The sequence below is a fragment of the Prinia subflava genome, chromosome 6 (assembly GCF_021018805.1).
Source record: "Prinia subflava isolate CZ2003 ecotype Zambia chromosome 6, Cam_Psub_1.2, whole genome shotgun sequence".
NCBI classification, from domain to species: Eukaryota; Metazoa; Chordata; class Aves; order Passeriformes; family Cisticolidae; genus Prinia; species Prinia subflava.
In genome coordinates, this window is record NC_086252.1 from 26,178,743 (window position 1) to 26,194,272 (window position 15,530).

Here is a 15,530-nt window from a genome sequence, read left to right on the forward strand (position 1 = left end):
GAGGTCAAGCACTTGCAGCATGACTGAAGACAAGCTGAAAGCTAGTGAGAGAAATGACTAAATGGCAGAGACAGAAATCAGAGCACATGGCCTGCGCAAAGGTCCTTCTGCATGTACTCCTTCTTCTTATCAGAAACAACAGCAGGCTCTTGAGCTGAGAGCTTGAAGGTGGAAGGGTAACTAATGATGTCCCTTTCTAGGCAACTTCTTTGGTATTCTTAAAATCAGACATAATCAGTACAAAGAGTCCATCCCTGACACCACAGAACCATTTCAGTGCATGAACTGAGCAGTGAAACAGGAGAAGTTTAATCACAGAGATTCCTTCAGCTCATCACGTCTTTTTCTTAGTAATGCAGAGCATCACCTCGCTAGCTATCATTAAATGGGAAACGATCACAAGTCACAAATTAGAGACATTAGTGGAAAGGATTGCATACAAGTCAAATTCCTAATGACTCATCTTCAAAAAAACCATAAATGTCTAATTAACCAGGATATTGAAGCTACTCAGTCTTAGAAAATTATTCTCATCTCAAGAGTACAAAAAAAGGCAATAAGAAAATACAAAAATTGAAATTGATGGATTTAATCAGGAAACTCTTTCAATACACCACCTCATTTTTTGTTTTATTTCAGTAATTGTAACAAAATTAAATTCTACAAAAGCAGCAACATCTAAGATATTATCCTGCTCTGTATGAAGGGCTGACAGTGTGCACACCTACAGCTTTTCTGTTAAAATGTCATATACAGGTAAATGTACACACTGAAGGCAGTGGAAGGATCTGGAGGTATTACTCAAGATTGAATTTCCAGTGAACTAAACAGTCAGCAGAATTCAGAAACAGCATCTTTTGAGGACTTGATATCTCATTTTAAGGCTTGAGCATTCATTATTTGATTTCAAGATGGAGGAACTAATATTTAGATGGTTCAATGAAATAAATAATATTAAGTTAAAGTCTTTTAAAAGAAGGGGAGAAGAGAGAACTTACATTCATCAGCTCTATACACTTTTCAATATTCAGAGTCAATTAAGAATTATAAATACTTTTCTTCCATTTGAACCATTCTGGCTTTTGATCCTGTTTACTGGAACATTTGATTTCAGTGAACACACAGAGTACTCACTTCAGTTTACCATGGCTTAACTGTGTTATTGCTTTTCTAAATGTTAAGCTAAGAATTAAATCCTCTGGACTGAACTGAAACATGTTTATACTGTAAAACAAAACCTCAATAGCCTAATGAGATTCTGCAGCCATTTACTTTTCAAACTACAAAGGCAGGTATTTAAATGTTAAAAAAAAAAAAAAAAAAAAAGCATCAGCCACAGAAAATGTGAGCTGATAAATGAAGATAATTTCCCCAAAGAGTCTTAGAAGCAGATCTTGGATGCTTTTTCACTTGTTCTTCCATCAAAACTGACCAACAAGCTTAGAAAACTATTCAGCCATTTCTAGAAGACATCTGAGACAAATCCTTTACTGACCTGAAAAATACCAGTGCTTGCCTGTATACAGAGAGTTCTTTTCTACTGCTGATTTGACACACTTGATTCTACCAGAATTTCAATATTTGAGGGACTCAGCTTTTAATCTATCTGAAATGATACCACAATGCCCAAGCAGCTGAATGTTGCCAGATCTGGGGTCTTTGACAAGACGGTGTCAAACAATTGAAATTGCTTTACCCAGAAATAAAGAAATACAGGACAAAGCTGAGGAAAAACAGCCATTGCTGAGTCCCTTGCTATCAGGAGGGGGAATATTGAAAACAGTACTTGTACAGATGGGAAGGTCCAAACTCATGAAGGAGGTGGTCCTATTTCTTTCCTATTTGCACCTCAACATGTTCCTTCAGAAACCACCACTTTTCCAAGGCTCTGGCAGAGGAAAAATAAACATGACTTATTACTCTGAATTCCCATTGAATCTCTTTTTAATTAAAATTTTCCATCATCCAGGGAAGCTTAATATATATTTTAAAAAAAAATCAGATTTCTAGCATAACATAGGCAGGTTCACTCTAGCCCTGGTTCATTTGCATTACTGAGGACTGTTTCACTTTGTGCTGATCTTCTTGGTCACTTCAGTGAATGAAATGAGACAATGTTATGTGCTATTTATTCATAACACACTAACTACAAGCACAAAATTTATTTGTTAGTATGAATAAATAGTAATAAAATAAATAATAGTAGTTCTAATCATTCTGACATAACTATCATGGAGTGGGATAATCACATGCCTGTATTTGGCTTTACGCATACTGGTGCTAGCCTCAGACTCTTTTTGGTGCTGTGCTTCATACAAGAATGGCCTCATTGAAATATATGGACTCACTGATTAATGTAATACTTTGGATTATCATGAATTACTCCTCACTTCTTTCATATGCTTATGAAAAAACCTCAGAAGCAGGTCACAGGAAAGATGGCATGGAAGGGAGGAGGGCTTTTCCATCACCATTATTTCCTAACTGAAGAAAATACAAATATATGGATGGTGGATACCTAAGAACTACTGAACTCTTATCTTCAATATCAGCTTAGTGAATTTCACGTTTCTTAATTAAGGACTATTCCAAAAAATTTCTCATTCCCTGAGACTTGAAGGTTTAGTTTACTAGTCCCAGACTACAAGGGTCTGGGTGTTCTCATCAAACTAGCTATTAAAGACTGCCACCAGTCAGTGACATACAAATTTGCCAAAGAAGCAGAAAATACATTTGCATTCATATAGAGCCTTAAGAGCAGAGATTTTGCTGTTATCATTGGCATGAAGAGATCCCCCCACTAGGATAAAGACCTTGTGCTTCACACTTACTAACACAGAAAACCCATTCCTGTCCTGAAGGAGTCTAAATCAATTACCCTTCTCTGTGCATCTTGTGGAAGAAAAGAACAGGCATTTCCAGCTGTGAACTATTTTTCTCCTTGCCCGAACACTGAAATAAGTGCCTGTCTTTGAATTTACAAAGCTTAGCTTGAATATGACTTTATAGATTTGCTCTGAATTTCCTCTAAGCTAAGATTATAGTTTCCCTTAATGTAAGAAATAAATGGCATAGCCATGCTCTTGTGCAGGTCTTCTGACTTTCTTAGGACAGCACCTCATAATTGTATTTAACTGATACTATTCTTCAATTTAATATGAATTCATCATTTTCATCACATAATTTTAGTTTAATACACAGTCAAGCAACTTTGTGTAAACTTACACACTCCTGTAGGGAGATGCAAGCCATTTCTACCTGCATGCCACACAGAAGTGACTGGGAGGACACGCTGCTCAAAAAAGATGTTTTGTTTTCCTGATTGTCACCCATAGCTCTCACACTGAAGACTTCATAATTGCAGATTTACACAAAGACCCTGTAAAAGTTGCTGCATACTGACCCCACTGGAGAGGGACAGCACAATCATAATGGTTCAGAGACTCCTTTATTCACGGATGCAGTTGGTACTTTTAAAAGAGCATTACTGCTTATATTAAGTTACTGTCTAGCATAAAAACCTCTTTCTCCAACCCCTCTTGGCAGGTGAAAGTCTGCATACACATGAACATTTAGCCTTAATGAAACAGAATACGTAAATTCAAGCTCAAAACAATTGAGCACATCAACTAATGATGCCTGGGAAAGCTTTCAAAAAGTCAAGCATCAAGCCCAAGCTTTTCAAATTTGAAGAAGGTGCCTCTTCCCTAACACCCACACTTTCATCCTAACAGTTAGGGGGTTTGTATTAATTTTCACACGCTACATTTTTCAGTGCAGCAGAAAAACAGATAATTGCACTTGTAATTGTGGTGTACCCTGGTAAAGTCTGTCAGGTGTTAGAATACTGACCTGAGAGCTTGTGCTAAGTAGATGAAATTGAAAAAAAGCCCAGGCTCTATAAATCAGATTCAACTAAGGTTAGGATGGGTCCAAGATAGAGAGGGTAGGAGGAAAATCTGTTCTCTTATAGCTCTGACTCATTGTCTGCTTGCTATCAGAGAAAGGTTTTCAAATCAGGACTTCCTTATTTAATTCACAGAAGCCATTAATGCCTGGAGCCAATGGCACAACTGGTGATGTTTGGATCAAGGCTGTCAAGGCAAGTGAAATAACACATATTTGTGGTGAAATGGGATGAGTCACGGCAGTTGACACCACCTCCTTACAAGCTTACGAGGAAAAATGACTTGGGTTTAGCAAGGAGGTCTTCTCTCTCTCCTGCTGAGGTCTCAAGAAAGGAGGCAACTTCCTTCACACAGGCTGGCCTCATCTGACAAAGCCAGCCACAGCTCCTAAGCAAAAGCACAGATGGAAAGTACATCTCCACTGCCTGTCTGAAAAACAGTCTGGGCTTTTGCAAACACTTGGATATGAATGTGTGTAAAGGAGTTTGTAAGCCCAGGACTTAATGGAGCGGTAAAGAGTGACTGACTCATGTGCAGTCTCCCTGGAGGAGGCCCCAGGAAACAGGACCAGATACCACATGTAGGCTTCAAAAGGAAAATAGTTTATAACTTGCAAAATTAAAAAAAACCCAACTTATTTGATAGTAAATATGTTTAATGTTTGTGATTCAGCAAGCACATGTCACTAATGTTACTAACAAAAAGATGGCTACATGTTTTCTAGGAACAAATTCTCATCTGTGGACCCAGGAGCGTCAGTGCCATGAGCTCACACTTGTGTGGAAGAAATATCCTTGGAATATCAGCTGTTCTGAACACCTAAAATGTTTTCTGTAATGTTTGCAAAATGCTGTTAGCACAGTGAAATCCTGTGTATTACAGTGGACTGTATTCAACTCAACAAAACAGGAGGGTTCAGAAAAAAGAACAATTGTTGGTAACAGTGGAAAGAAGTGTGCAAAAGGATGTGCAACTTTAACTAATTGTATTGTCAATAAGCTGGATACAAAGGTGGCACAGAATTCGACCATAGAACAGGTCAACTCACTCTCAAATGAGGTGCTCAAAGGAACAGTAACTATAAGGAAAAAGGATAGTTCTTCCCACTGCTGACAGGTATAACACAACTTGTATTGCATACATTGCCAGACAGATTTTAAGGAAAATAAACTTTGCAGGAGAACAATAACAAGGGTCTGCATGCTGGATGAACAGGCCTCTGAGGAAAAGATGATGTGAAATTCAAGTACAAGAAATTCATTCCCTTCACTTTCTTGAAATTTAGACCAGGTCCTAGATGAACAGAATCTCCACAAGAATTCAGTGAGTAACTGTCTAAGAATAATGAGAATTAATATTACATATAAGATGAGCTCTGTACTTAAGAAGCAGAGCTGGGAAAAGGGAATTTGATAATCCATAAATATTTGAATGCTGCAACCTACATCTGATTGAAATTCATCAAATTTTCATTTTCTTTTCCAAACAAACAGTCTCTGTAAAAAATGCCATAGCTGTTTAATCTTCCTCAGGGTTGCTGAAGGAGGTTCTTCCTCTAAAATGAAAATGCAAACTATTTTTCTACAAAATTAAAAAATAGTAAAACAACAAAAACCAACCCCTCTGAACTTTTGGAGGCAGGCAGGAAGCAATGCAGTAGCCCTGTTCTTTCTGTGTAAGGTTTCCTCCTTCTTTCTGATGCTCTGTTTAGTGGTGACATAGGAGGTGCACCAAGGGGTGGGCAGCCTAGGGGTAAAGAGCCCACCTAGAATCCAGAACATCCAAGTTCATATTCTCTTTTTTTTCAGAGACTTCCCATGTAGCTGTACACAGAGCACCTGAGCTCCTCTGGAGCACCAGTCCCTGTAGGGGCACTGATGCTCCCCTTCCCACTGACACGTCCATCCAGGAGCAGATGGGCAGATGGCCACCAGGATTATGTGAATACACAGCACCCTGCATGTTCCAGAGCATGAGCTCTGCCTAAGTCAGGCTCACTGCAGGCAATTTCACAGGCGTGTGGAGACCATGAGTCTTTTCAGTCACTAAAAAGCCTCCATCATTTTCATTTGAGGTGGTTTGTGCAGGATTACTTAGATTCAGGATTATTTATAGGATTATGTAGGTGCACTGCAAGTTCTCCCAAGGCCAGATTTGGAGGCCCATACCCTGTGAACAGAAGCTCCCTCTCTACTGTGTTTGCCATTTCTATTTGGTTTAGCTTACCCTCTGCTCTGTGGAAAATGAGCATTCCTTAGCACTTTATCCTGGGGGGCAGGCATTTATCAAAATCTATTAAATATTTAGACCTTTATATAGCAAGTAATGCTGCTAACTTGTTTGACTTAAATTATACCCCACTGGCAAATCAAATTAGAGAAGATTTGAGAAAATCTACCTTTTAAAACAAAAGCTGATTTTCTCCGTGTTCAGCCATTTGCGGGATTAACTTTTTTAATGGGGTTTTATGTGCACAGTGTTTTTGTTTTCATGGATACTAGAAGAGGATGAATTATTCATCAGGGAAAAAAACATCTACAACATGCATTTTCATAGCTTATTTGGTCCCTTTTGTCCTATTCATAAATCAATCCTGATTACTACAAATGAACGTGTTCCCACTAAGGGTTCACTGATGACTCACTTGGACCATTAATTTAGACCTCTTCACTGAGTGCATTAGGAAGCTGCTACTGGTAATAGGAAAGTGGAAGAACATTCTTTGTGACCTCCTCTCTTTGCCTGCACACCCTAGACCCCTTCTCCTGCTCCATTCCTTATGTATAATTTTATAGACACAACACATATTCCCCAGTATGTATACAACATGCCATTTCCCCTCCTGATGCAGTGACAAATTTGAATAAAGGGAAGAAAGAAAATTATATACTAATGTTCAGCAGGTTGCTTTTATGACCTAGGAGGAGGACAGAGCGCAATGCTCAGTATCTACATCCTAAGTGGGGGCAATTGATGCTCAAACATAAAGACATCACTGAACTATTATGGGAATGACTACAGATGTGTCACTGGTGGCACAGATCACAAGGCATTTGTCTCTGTTCCTGAAGTGCTGACGAGCTGTCATCACTGAAGAACCACTGTCATCGAGGAACAATGCTTCACCATTTAGAGCAGTAAATGGAACAAGCCAATTCTTATCCAGGCAGTACAGCATTTATCAACTCCTTATTGCCCAGCTGGGAACAAAGAGAGGATTCTACCCATTTGAAAATTATTATTATTATTTACTACTTTATTGGCAACACAGTGCACTGAATAGTTTTAGAAGAAAAATTTATGCCCCGGAATTCCTAAGGGTCAACACTCAATCTTTCTCAATACACATAATAAAAGAGAGAAGGAAAACACATTTGTTTCCTTCCCAGTCCAATTGCTGCAGTGCCACAGTGGTTAGCATTGAACACCATTCTGTTTCATGTGCTGGGGCTCTGTGCTGAACCCTAATTACCAATGTCAAAAGAGAAACGTTTCTCAGAATGATACCAGTTATTCTTTGCAGCTTCCACTGCTCTGGTTGTTGCTGAATATCTTTTGAGTACCAAGCTGAAGGGAATGACATGTGCCCCACTGCAACTCAATGCTCTTTATGCCATAAAGATATCACAGATCCCAGGCAATTAACAGTTTGGAAAAGAGCACATTAACACCAGCTACTAAAAGCCTTTTATAGTCTTAAATGGTATTCACTGAGCAATTACAAAGTTAGCTTTTTCTTGTTACTGCTCTTAGGAATTCACCTTACAGTGATGCTCATTAAAAATACCTCTTGACCTCAAATTTGGAGTTGTGTTGTCCAGCATGGGAACAGTGAAGGCATTTTACCCGTTTATCACTGGTGTGAGGTGTTGGATGCCGATTGTAACAGAAGGGAGTCACAGAGCCTTCCCAGCAAACCTCCAGCACCTACTTGCAACTCATTGATAAGCCAGTGTCTATACTCAGGAATCTGGGCCACCCTGTCCCAACACAGCCCAATCCTGGAGCTGAAACACCTTCCAGATCACGAGCCACAGCGGTGCTGGATGCTACTTTAGATTTAGTTACTTGGATAATCTCCATTCGTAACTAAACATTGTTTACTAAATGTCAACTAAATGTCAATTTAGCTCAACTAAATTGTTGAGCTGCTGTTACCCAAAGCCTGTTTCCATCAAGCTAAAACTGGGGGCTCACTGGAAGCCTCCTCCTACCTGCTACACACCATCTCACAGGGCTCTGATTCCAAGCCTGACTCCTCTCTGATCTGGCATGTGCAAAATGTGGACAAAAGGTGGGCTGCTACTGATAGAGAATAGACGAAGGGCCTAGTTCTGCTTTTGTGGCATGAATAATTTGACTTTTCTTTCTAACACTAAAACCTTCTTCTCAACCAGGAAAAAGTCTCCAACTCCATACAGAGTGTTTGAAAAGGAGTAGACAAGCATCTCTCTTCCAAATTACTTCCACAAACAACTTCTGCTATAGAAGAAAGAATTTTTTATCAGCAATGTCCATGAACTCATCACATCCTGCTGTTCTGGCTGCAGCACACTCGTGGTAATTGGATTAATCAAGGACTACACAAGTTGAGATCCCTGGTGCTGCACTAGAGAATGGAAGGTTAGGGACTGGTGAGGTCTTTACCACGGTAGCGAAACACTGGATAAAATAAAACCTGCCATTACCACTTTATGCTCTGTACCTTATTTTCAGTTTCAATATGACAATTGTGCATTCAAAAAAAACCAAAAAAATCAACTCTGCAGGCCTCTACTTCACAGGTTACAAAATACAACATAGTAAGTGAATGGACCAGTACTCTAATGCCCCTTTAGCATTGCAGATAGGTTCATACAGACTTCCACTGCTTTATTCTGAACCTGTACTGATAATCTCTGGGCACAAAGTTCTGCAGGAGATGGACCGAGTAATCCAAGTTCCAGCATATGTTTTTTAGAATGTAGAGAAAGAGCTAGAATCATGCAAAGGAAAAACACAGCCAGAAAGATGGGATTCCTCCCCTGGAATACAGATCAAGCAAGATCCTTCATGACATTTACAAATGACTTCATGCCCTCTCTTTTACTAAGCTACCTTCCTTTATTTTTGGAGAAAAATACCAGCTAAAGTATTAAATATTTTCTGCATATATTGAAATATATCTGTGTAGAAGGACAGGTAGATCACCACATTATGAACTACCAAAATTTTTAACTGCTTAACAGAGCAGATAATTAACAATAAGTAAATCCACGTCTTGCCATTTTTTTTCCTCCTCCAGGTTCTATATTGAATTGTTTTCATAATTTAAAACATCAGTTGCACTCATCTAGTGAACAAATGGCATTACTAGCCCAAGAGAAGCTGCACAGGGCAATTAAAAAAAAAAAAAATCAGTGACAACATTAATACAAGAAAATTAATAACCAATTATACCAGCCCACCACTGTGTACAAAAAACATTTTAAAATCTTGTTTTTCTTTAACTCCACAGACATGACAATATATCTGCTGATGTGTCCTGCCTTACAAAGTGATGCTTTCAAAGCCTTCAAGAATTGCCTGTGATTTAAAAACTTTATTATATCACAATTATATTTTTCTCTTCCCCTCTCTCTTGGTTTGAGTAGAGGGAGCTTAGTTAAAAGCAAAAGAAAATAGTTCATGTCTCATAAAGACTTTACTGAAAGCAGAAGGAAAACATTTGTACAGTTCTACCAGGTTTTTTCCTCTTTTGCACAGACCCAGAGGAGATGAGTAAAACAGGAACCACATCCTATAGAGACGATACTTGTATCAGTAAGGTTACGGCAGACTGAAAAAGTGGATGCTACAGGAACAGAATATCATTCCCCTAATTCTGAGGGCAGAAAAATACAGCAGAGGTCTTTATTATTATTATTATTATTAAAAAAAAAAAAAAAAAAAAAAAAAAAAAAAAAAAAAAAAAAAAAAAAAAAAAAAAAAAAAGGGTCACAGCAGTTAACCATGCCCAGGAGACCCATACCCATGTGCAGACAGCCCAGGAACACTGACTAGCAGGCAAAGGGGAAGGAGATAAACAGAGAGCCTGACACGTGTGAGCTGCCACATCCACCTTCAGTCCTCTCTCCCATTTGTGTGTCTCTTTCAGAGGAGGGGGCAGGTAAGACTGTAATTCAAGTTTGCCAATAGAGCTGAAACCTGTCACATCTACAGAAAATCCACTCTGGGGCTAAAAATAAATAAATGCTACCTCACACTCCCACTGCCTTGGGACTCTTATTCATTTCAGTATTCAGATATCCAAACTCCACTTGCTTCAAATAGCAGCCGAGAAAGGAGAAGGAGGGGAAGAGGAAATGAGGAGTAGTCTATGGATTTAGAAACTACTACATATAGCAAATATGAATATGAATTAAAAACAGAGAATGGGACACGACCATTCCATATGGGATCAACTCAATTGACCCCTAAGGTTTTATTTAAGCTACTTAGATTCTCACATTGATTGCACATTTATCTCTTGTTTACATACACACCTTCAGTTTCCCATTGGTAAAAGAATGATTACATTACTTAAAAAAAACTTCACCAGTCCTCCACAGACTGGAGTGCTGGCAGAAGCCTGCTCAGGCCCTGTGCAGGCAGAGCTCCACAAGTAGATTGCTCTGCCCACCTTTTTTTTCCACTTGAAGTCTATACTTCATACAAATGTACCAAGCACACTTGAGAAAAAATTTGTTCTTGCTGTTAATTTATAAGGAAAGGCCTGTTGCATTTACATGACATTAAGGTAAAAAAAAAAAAAAAAAGGAAAATGTCCAAGCAGATCATGTATTGGATGCTGAGCTAATGACCCTGGATGGATTCCTGTAGCTAGCAATGCCATCTGCCTGGTGGATGCAGAATCCAAAGACCATTGCAGTCCATGGAAAGACCATCTTGAGACTGATTCGCAGCCAAGGAGTGCTGATTGAGTGAAAGGGACTGAAAGCTAGGTACTGACAGGCATGCAAAGGAGGCACCCATCAGCTGTGGGTAACTCACAGCTTTTCTCTCAGAAACCTCATTGTTTTGTACCATTTCTCCACTGATACATCTGAAGGCATGAAAAAGCTAACATTTGTGCTTCCCCCTCCTCCGTATGAAACTAAGAGGAGGAAAGCATGTCTGAATGTTATTCTCTTCAAGACTATTTAAGTACTGGAGGCAGAAGAAAAGCCAGAGATTTGTCTGATGCTCTTTACTCAGCCTGCAAGCACATGAGCCACAAACCATCGATCAATATTCTACCTATTTCAGCACAGCTTTTCAAACTTAGCATTGCTGACCACACAGATAGAAAGGTCACTGTTTAAAAGACCTCTTGCCTTTGCCACTGTTGACTCAACAGGTCTCATTTGTGCTGTTATACAAATCCCAAACACACCCTCCTGATCCTGATGGCCTCAAATATCCAGAGACAGATTTGCTCCTGTAAGTTTTCACATACACTTGTCTGACTACTGTGCAATTATCACCACTGCAGAGAAAGGAAGGCTAAAATCAGAGTGAACACTGGTTGCCTAAAATAAATAAATAAATTATATATATAACTTCTGTGTCCAAAAAAATTACATTTTATTCAGTATTTTTTTTTCAAAATAAATGTAAAAAAGATGCACATTGCCTATTTTTAACTGAATAGAATTATTAAAGACAGATGCGACCTGTAAGGCCACATGAAAATCTACTGCAGAGTAATGGATCATACATTGACATTTACTTCTGCAAGAACTTCAGTAGATCTCACTCTACAACACATTGAATTTCTTCAGCTTTGACTGACACTTATGACTGGGTTCAAGTGAAAGGTTTGAAAGTCTCCTGATCAGCTAATAAGTGCAGGTGAAAAGGGATAATAAAGGTTAATGATGCTGTAGGTGGCAGAGGCGGCTGTGTTCTGGAACAGAGAGATGTAAGAATTTGAGAATAACTTTCGCAGTGGGAGTTAAAAGCTGCCACCTGACCAGGAATTGTTTTAATGGGCTGCATTTTTCAGGCCATGTGTGAAAAGTCAGTCAAGAAAGATACAAGCAAGGGGGTGGGAGGCTTAAGTTGGAAATTAGCAACGTGGAACATTTTTAAGATACACAACACTAAACTGGGTGGAAGATCACTAATGGTTCCTGCAATTCTTTTCTGCAGCTGCAGACTAGCCCTGAACTGATACAGCAAAGTGCTTAAGAGAAACGTGAGTTCATATCTCCTTTCATGCTTTTATTACTGTTTCCTCCTTCCAACTTTAAAATGAAAAAGGTAGGGAAAAAAAAAAAGGCTCAACAACAATCTAGATTCACCAAAGCTACTAATGTTTTCAGATCACAGAATATGCTGCTAAAGAGCAACTGATTTGTTATACAGCAGGCAAGGCTTTGTGTTTCCTTGTCTATCTGATAAATGTTGAAGTTTCAGTTCTCCCAGACATCGTATGCAATGCATTTCCAGAGTTACGTACATGGCTATTTATTCATTTTCCAGTAATTAGTATCCTGGGGAGAAATCCTATTGCCACTCTATTTGCCTAATTTAATAAAATATTGCAAAATGCAAAGTGGGAGGAATTTCTAATGTTTTATTAGCATTTGGCAATTCTGATCTTTCTAATGATGTCTACTGACCCCTAGCCTGTAGCTGTGTTTCAAAGCAGTTTCTTCACCAATTCTTTCTTTAATTAAAAACTATTACCAAAGCGAAAATTAGAATCAAATATCTCAATGGCAGAGAAGATTTTTTTACTTAATCAGGACTGTTATTTTACAGTAAATTAAATGAGTGAGAAAATAATTTTAAGAGTTTTACAATTTAGAAGCAAGCAAAAGAAGACAAATTAGATTAGAGACATATTAGATATTAGGAAGAAAATTAAATGAGCTGCACTCTCCCCCCACCCACCCCCAAGCATAGTCCTTTTCAACTATACCGTCCCCAGTTTTGCTCTTGTTCACAAAATCTGTCTGAAACAAACCTGCTGAAGTCACTGTGAGCACAGCAGTACTGGCATCTGAATGCAACTCCTTTGACCAAAGTATTCAAATCAAGCAGGGTGCAGAACCAATCCTCTCCCATTTGCACTCAGGCTTTCAAACAGAGGCTTCTGACAGTCACCTGCACAAAGCTTCTCCTGTGTGGAATTTGGTTATTTCTCGTGGTTACTAGGTGTCTGGAAGCTCAGTAACCCTTTAAAGCAATAGCACTTTCATACAGCTGCCTCAATATATTTCAGGAGACTGCTTCAATATTTCAGCCCGTGTATAAGCTTTCTTGGCCCAGAACTGAGGAATAGCTCACAGCCTCCCAGAGCTCCAACATAAGGAGATGATTTATTTAAGAAGGTGATGAATTTTCATACTGGGTGCAATTATTGAAGTCCGTGCGAGCACACAGAGATCTTCACATGCGAACCTAACGAGGTTTCTAGGGAACTTGCAGCTATTACAGATTCACAGGCTCCTCCACTCAGCTCCTGGGAAAGCACTTACAGCTGATTCCATGCTAATTCATTGCTCAATGAATAAGTAAAATCTGCACAGTATAATAAAACCATTGATCATCATGCTTTAAGATTGACTCCTAAATATTTAGGAAGCAGCGCATATTCAATGGAAATGTTTATTGGCACTGTGAAATTAAACTGTCACCCGTGAAATAGTAAAACTCATTAACGCGGAGTTTCTTTTTAAGTGTTGGGAATTAACTTTACGGCCGCATCCGTAACGGCAAGCCTGAGCCTTAAATCGCCTGCCATTTAGCATTCGCCAGCGTTATTAAAACATATTAACCGTCATTTAATTGACTGGAAATTAAAGAAGATAGAGGAGGAAAACACACACACAGGAAAGACGAAGGAGGAGGAGGGAGGCTGGGCCGGGCTGGGTCATTGGGAGGGAGCGGAGGGACAGACGGACGGACGGACAGACAGACAGACGGACAGACGGACAGCGCGGCCCGCGGGGCTCGGCCGGGGCAGCGCCGCCGGCGGGGCAACAGCGCCCTCTTGCGGCAGCCGCGGCCCCGCTCGTCCCGGCGGCCGCGGGGGAGGCGAACCGGGAGCGCCGCTCCCGCCCCGCCGGCGGCCCGGCCCCGGGGCTGCCCACGGAGCTGCACCGCCTGTACCGGCTCCAGCACCCGCCGTGCCGCCCGTACCCGCTGCACCGGGCTCGCCCGAGCGCGCCCGTAGAGCCGCCGCCCGCCCGCCGGAGCACCGCAAAGCGCGGCGGCCGGGGATGCTCCTGCCTGCGGGGTTGACTGAGATACGTGGCGAACTTAGGAGCGGATCTCCCGGGGAGAAAAAAGGAGCGAACGGCGATTTCCCAGGCAGGAAATGCTGGGGCGGCAGGGACCGCGAGCACCACGCCCCGGGACACGGCCGCGCCCGTGGGAAGCGCCCCGGGAACCGACGGTGCCGCCGGGCCGGGAGAAGATGCTCAGGGCCACCAGCGCTGCTCCGCCCGGCCGGGGCCAGGCTGCGCCCGCAGAATCGCGGCATCCCCCGGCCCTGGCGGGAAGGACCGACCCTCCCCGCCAGGCTGAGGCGCGACCCCGGCCGAGGCAGGGCGACAGCGGCCACGGACCGCAAAAAGATGCGGCCAGAGAAAGGACGGCAAACCGTGCGGAGAACCCCAAGCGGCTCCTCGCAGGCTCCAGAGTCTCCCGTTCACTCCCACGTCCACACCGCCAGAACGGGCAGTCCCTCCATCTGGCCCCAGGTCAGAGGAGGTCCATTAGCAAAGCGGAGCCGAGCTAAGTTTCTCAGAGGTCACGGCGCAATAGCCCCCTTTTTCCGGGAGTTATTCCCCATCTCTTCCTCCCGCCCCCGCCCCAACCCTAGGCAACTCCTCGCACTCCCGTTACTCACAATTTGTTGCAGTTAATCCCAGATGCCATAAAGTGAAGAGCAGCAGAGTGAAGCCCCCGAGGGCTCGGGAATCCATCTTCAGCCCCGGAGGGGGAAGCCAGCCGCCCGCCTGTCTCTCCCGGTCCCGGTCTCCGAGCGCCTCTCAGCCCCTGTGCGCTCGCTCTGCCGCCGCTCATTTACTCCATACAGCATCCAAGCGCTCCGGGTGAAGGGAAGCCGGGGCCGGCCGGGGCACTCCTCGCAGCCCTTGCAGGAGCCGCTCCGGACTCCGGCGGCAGTGCCCGAGCCGAGCCCGCTGCCCCGACTGCCGCCGCGGCGATTCACCTTGCGAGCCGCGGCTGGGTGGGAAGCACCAGCCGCTCGCTGGGCACCTCCTTATAGGCGAGAGCCGCGCTGCACTCCACCTCCTCCCAGCCCCCTGGAAGTCGCTCCTCCTCGCCTTCCAGGGAGGATCCTCACTGCAATCTTCACGCGTTGTTGATAAGCATCAGAGTCACGGAGTAAACCAGATGCCTGAAGAAAAAAAAAAATTAAAATATTCCCTTTTTTTTAATCCCCATCTTTTTCCTCTCCTTTGGGTACCACTTTTAAAGATCCCCCGGCTCAGATGTTTGTTTGCTTATGGATACATATATTATATACACATACATAAAATATACATGACATCCTGGCATATACAGAGCCCACACAGCGCGACGAGCCCGGGCCTCTCTGCCGAGGCTCAGCCTCACGTCCAGGGA

The 15,530-nt window shown here is 42.1% G+C and overlaps 1 protein-coding gene across 1 annotated transcript in view; it reads right to left on the reverse strand.

Moving 5' to 3' along the window:
• CNTNAP5 (contactin associated protein family member 5) overlaps nucleotides 1-15,183 on the reverse strand; it is a 269,761-nt gene extending 254,578 nt beyond the window's left edge. Inside the window, exon 1 of the mRNA XM_063400823.1 lies at nucleotides 14,791-15,183. Within this exon, the coding sequence (XP_063256893.1) occupies nucleotides 14,791-14,866 (76 nt within the window). The 5' untranslated portion in view covers nucleotides 14,867-15,183. The remainder of the gene's footprint in view (nucleotides 1-14,790) is intronic.
• Between the last annotated feature and the right edge of the window lie 347 nt (nucleotides 15,184-15,530).